Source organism: Monodelphis domestica, chromosome 1 (assembly GCF_027887165.1).
Source record: "Monodelphis domestica isolate mMonDom1 chromosome 1, mMonDom1.pri, whole genome shotgun sequence".
Lineage (NCBI taxonomy): Eukaryota > Metazoa > Chordata > Mammalia > Didelphimorphia > Didelphidae > Monodelphis > Monodelphis domestica.
The window spans coordinates 31,261,756-31,266,994 of NC_077227.1; the positions used below are offsets into that span (position 1 = coordinate 31,261,756).

At 48.0% G+C, this 5,239-nt stretch overlaps 1 protein-coding gene across 1 annotated transcript; it reads right to left on the reverse strand.

Moving 5' to 3' along the window:
- Nucleotides 1-2,169: 2,169 nt before the first annotated feature.
- On the reverse strand, nucleotides 2,170-4,449 carry LOC100019163 (substance-K receptor-like). The gene is made up of 2 exons (XM_001372071.3): nucleotides 4,033-4,449; nucleotides 2,170-2,408 (listed from the first exon to the last, which is right to left on the reverse strand). Exons 1-2 carry the CDS (start codon nucleotides 4,422-4,424, stop codon nucleotides 2,213-2,215), a joined length of 588 nt encoding a protein of 195 aa, XP_001372108.1. The 5' UTR covers nucleotides 4,425-4,449; the 3' UTR covers nucleotides 2,170-2,212.
- Between the last annotated feature and the right edge of the window lie 790 nt (nucleotides 4,450-5,239).

Sequence of the window (5,239 nt, forward strand, 5' to 3'; positions counted from 1 at the left end):
CCAGAACTGCACATTCTGAATGGACCTCACAGTCCTACCCATCCCTGAACAGAACTCCATCTGCAACATCCTTGAAGAGGATGACTTGTGTGCCCGTGAGCACGTCGTCCCCTCCCTGGGCCTCAGTTTCCCCATCTGTAAAATGAGGCCTCCAGCGCTAGTCCCATGATCCTAAATGGCCACCCAACCTCCTCTTGAATGCTCACAGTCACAGGGAGCTCACTTTTGCTCAGCTCTCATTTTTAGGAAGCTTTTCTTTGCATGAAGCCTAACCCCCTTCTCTACATCGTCATTGCTCTTGGCTCTGGCCTCTGACTCACCACAACTCCTTTTCCACGTAAGAGCCCGGCAGATGCTCCAAGACAGCTCTCAGTTCTCTGCACCTGCCCCCCAGCCCACCCCCAACCTGCTTTTCTCTAGGCTGAATGTTCCCAGGACCTTCTTGGGGGTAAAACGTCTCCAGCAACCCCTCTTGTCCATGTCACCCTCTCCTGAGCCCTGTGACCCCCACACTGTAGCAAGCGGCCCCCCGAGCTCTCCAATTGCCTTTTGAAATTCTACATGGGCTTCCCTTCCCTGTTCCATTCCAAGACATATGAGGGCAAAGACTGTCTCCTCTGTGGCCATCTTTCTTTGAGCCCAAGACAGGCCCAAAGTGGGCACTTGGGAAGTGTTCAGGCAAATGGATGCACCTCTTGGCTAACCTGACTGTCTGGGACCGGGTACACTGCGCCAGGGGGGCTGATGGGTAGTTGATAACCACAATCAAAAGGTCAATCAATCCATCAATGAATCCGTTTAGCTTATATCTGTTAGGGACCTTCTCGGTGCCAGACAGGTGACAGGGACAGAGAAAAGGAAAGTCTTTGTCCTCGGGCAGATACCACATACACAAAATTAATATAAGGCATTTATATTCTATGTTATAATTGTGGCAGAGTGGCAGAGGCAGGCAGAGGGCATCAGAGAGGTGGCACATAAACTAAGTGTCGAAAGAAACTAGAAGGGGAAACTGGGTCACTCAGTGCATAAAGAGTAAGGCCTGGAGATGGGAGGACCTGAGTTCAAATCTGACCTCAGATACTTTCTGGCTGTATGACCCTTGGCAAGTCATTTGACTCCCACTGCTTAGCCTTTACCACTCTTCTGCCTTGGAACCAACATATACTATTGATTCTAATATAAAAAGCAAAGAAGAAGGAAAGAGAGAAAGAGAGAAAGAGAGAAAGAAAGAAAGAAAGAAAGAAAGAAAGAAAGAAAGAAAGAAAGAAAGAAAGAAAGAAAGAAAGAAAGAAAGAAAGAAAGAAAGAAAGAAAGAAAGAAAGAAAGAAAGATAGAAAGAAAGAGAGAAAGAGAGAGAGAAAGAAAGAAAGAAAAGAAAGAAAGAAAGAAAGAAAGAAAGAAAGAAAGAAAGAAAGAAAGAAAGAAAGAAAGAAAGAAAGAAAGAAAGAAAGAAAGAAAGAAAGAAAGAAGAAAGAAAGGGAGGGAGGGAGGGAGGGAGGGAGGGAGGGAGGAAGGAAGGAAGGATGGAAGGATGGAAGGGAGGGAGGGAGGGAGGGAGGAAGGAAGGAAGGAAGGAAGGAAGGAAGGGACGGAGGGAGGGAGGGAGGGAGGAAGGAAGGAAGGGAGGGAGGGAGGGAGGAAGGAAGGAAGGAAGGATGGAAGGGAGGGAGGGAGGGAGGGAGGAAGGAAGGAAGGAAGGATGGAAGGGAGGGAGGGAGGGAGGAAGGAAGGAAGGAAGGAAGGAAGGAAGGAAGGAAGGAAGGAAGGAAGGAAGAAGGAAGGAAGGAAGGAAGGAAGGAAGGAAGGAAGGAAGGAAGGAAGAAAGGAAGGGAGGGAGGGAGGGAGGGAGGAAGGAAGGAAGGAAGGAAGGAAGGAAGGAAGGAAGGAAGGAAGGAAGGAAGGAAGGAAGGAAGGAAGGAAGGAAGGAAGGAAGGGAGAAGCTAAAGATTCAAAAAGGTAGAAGTGAGGAGAGAGAGCATTCCTGGGCAAAGGCTGGAGATGCGAGGAACAGCTCAGGGAGCCAATATGGTTGGCCTGTAAGATATGTGCAAAAGAATGACATATAAGACTGGAAAGGTAAGTCGGAACCAGGTTGTTAGAGGCTTTCAGGGTCAGACAGAGGTGTTTATCCTCCATTCTGGAGGCATTAGGGATGCTGTGCTGGGATAGTACTTTAGTCAAGCCAAACCAATCCACGGCTCCTCCCTTCTTACACAAGGAGCTTGACCATGCTGTCCTCCGGCCAGTCCACGATGCACTTGGTGGCCCCCTCGTCCACAGTGACCGTGGAGTAGAAAAACTGAGGGAAGGCTAGTCCAGAGGCCACCAGCCAGATGGCGCCGATGATGACTTTGGTGCTGAGGGTCGAAAGCCGGGGCTGGAAGGGATGGATGATAGCCATGTACCTGCAGAAGGAGGAGGCACCATGGAAAACCGCTGGTGAGTTGTGGCCCTTTTCTTTTTCTTTTTTTTTTTAACCCTTACCTTCCACCTTAGAATCAAATCCCAAGTATTGGTGCTAAGGCAGAAGGGTGGGAAGGGCGAGGCAATGAAGGTTGTGACTCACCCAGGGTTACACAGCTAGGATGTGTCTAAGGCCATATTTGAACCCAAGTCCTCTTGATTCCAGGCCTGGCTCTCCATCCATTGGGCTACCTAGCTGCCCCCTCTAAGACCTTTGGATCCCAAATCTAGGTCACTTGGTAGAAAAACAGCTGAGAAGAGCTTCCACTGGTCTCTGCCCCCTTCACCTTCTCCCAAGACCCTACATCAACAGTAAGGGCTGAGGATCACAGGTCAATACACTCAAAACAGGAAGGACTCCTAGAAGACCTTATTTTAACAGATGGGGAAACGGAGGCACAAACAATGGGAGATGTGGCTTGCCCAAGACCTCCTAGAGCTCAGACTTACACAACTAGCTCAGACACACTGATAGCTCAGGGCAGGAGGTTATAAACTAGCTAAAGTCAGGTTAATGTTTGTTCCCTGTCTAGGCATCCTCTGCAGTCCTCAGGAAGGAGCAAAGAATCCTATATTTGGACATGGAAGGGACCAACCCTTTCATTTCACAAATAAGGAAACAGAGGCACCAGGAAGTGAAACAATTTGTCCAAGGCTAATCAATCAATAAATAGACATTTCCTGATCACCTACTATGTGCCGGGGTACCAAGAGAAACAACCCCTTCTTTCTAGAAGTTTACATTCCAAAGGAAAGATGACAGGTCTCATCATCTCAGCTCCTCCTTGCCATGATGCTGTGTTCCCAAAACGTATTTTGGAGATGTCCTTCCCACCCCCAGCCCCAAAACAAAAACTCAGCACAGACGCCACAAAGGTATGAAACCTATCAGAATCCCAAGAACCTTTCTTTTGTTAAATCCTCATCTTCCATTTTAGAATCAATCCTGTGTATTGCTTCCAAGGCAGAAGAATGGTAAGGGTTAGGCAATGGGGGTTAAGTGACTTGCCCACAAGTGTCTGAGACTCATAACTTTATGTATGTTTTCTCATTTGATCCTTATAGCTACCATGTGAGGGAGGTACTGTTATTATCTCCATTTCACAGAGGAGGAAACTGAGGCTGACAGAGGTCAAGGGATTTACTTGCGGTCACACAACTAGTAAATATCTAAACTCAAGTTCTTGAGTTTAACTCCAGCACTATCCATTATCTCACTTAATTGCCTACTTATTATCAGAATCATAATTAGTGGCAGCAGTGGAAGGGTAGAGTTCACTGAAGGAGGGTAAGGAGGAGGTGGAAGAGCAACCCAGGAAATGATGAGATTCTTAAGTTGCTAAAGAAAGAGGTAATATCCAAGGGACAAGGCTGTTGCCTCAGGGGCAAGATAGTCACCTTGTAAATTCCTCACCCTGGGACAAAGCCCTGATGACACCATCCTAGTTATGGCTCTATCAGTCATCATGCTGGGATGACACAAACCACTCACAGGGGCTTCTTGTCCCTCCTATCTTTCATCCCCTCCTGCTCCCCCCCTCCCAACATTGCTTCCCCATTACTTGCCTGTCCACAGCGATAGCCATCATGGAATAAATGCTGACAAACATGGCCATGATGGGGAAGAAATTCTGGGAATGGCAGAAGGCTTGGCCAAAGTACCAAATATTGTGGCTGGCGTAGATAAAATTGAAGATGACATTGAAAGTGGCCATGCACGTGTCGGCCAGTGCCAGGTTAACGATGAAATAATTGGTCACCGTCCTCATCCTCTTGTGTGCCAGGATGATCCAGATGACGGTGATGTTGCCTGTGACGGCCACCAGCACCAGGAAGAGGTAAGCCATGGCCCAGAGGGCCAGCTGCCACGCAGGCAGTGAAAATGCTGTGATGCTTGTGGTGTTGCTCTCCAGGGTGGAGGAGGCGTTTTCATCGCTCGTGAGGATACATGCCACCATGACTTCCTGTGGGAGACTGAAGGATGAAAGGATTTGAGATCTCTGGGTTCTCCCCAAATTCCATGTTTTTGGATTTCCTACAGAATGAAAATGTCTTCTGACTACCATAGTAAACCAGGGAAGTGACCATAGAAGCCATCCTGGCCAAAACCCTCTGGGAAGAAACCCAGGGAAGGCATTTGACTTGCCCAAGGTCACACAGGTAGTAATCACCAAAATTAGGACTGAACCCAAGTTATAGGATCATAAAACTAGAGTTGTAAGGGGCTTCATAGACCAGCTAGCCCAGCCTTGTTATATTCAGGTGAGGAAATTGAGGCCCAGAAAAGATATGGAACTTACCCAGGAGTTCTTTCTTGGTGGCTATTTAAGGCCAAGAATGGAAGATTTTCCTCAGGTCCTGTGAAATTCCAGGTCCAAGCCTCTGCTCTGGCAGGAGAAGCCTGAAAAAAAACTTCTACTCTGATCCCCAGAATAGCTCGAAGGGCTGGCTGGCTCTTCCCCTCGTTGGGACAGGGGGAGGGACTATGTTTGGGCCATCAGCTATCTTTGCTTCCTTTTAAATTGTCAGGGCTCAGCCCACTGCAAGGCTGGTGAACATCCCTTTGCAACAAATGGGAGGGGGTTGGGTTGTCTCCCAAATTGGGACTCAAGCTCCCTCCTTCCCCCTGCTGGGATTGCTCACTCAACGTTTGTCACTGTGGGAAGCCTTAAGCTAATGTGGTTCAGCAGAAGGAAATCAAATCACTCAGAGGAACAGGAGTCACAGGGAGACATAAGGGTCTTCTAAAAAATGCCAGAAGAAAATTCTTTCA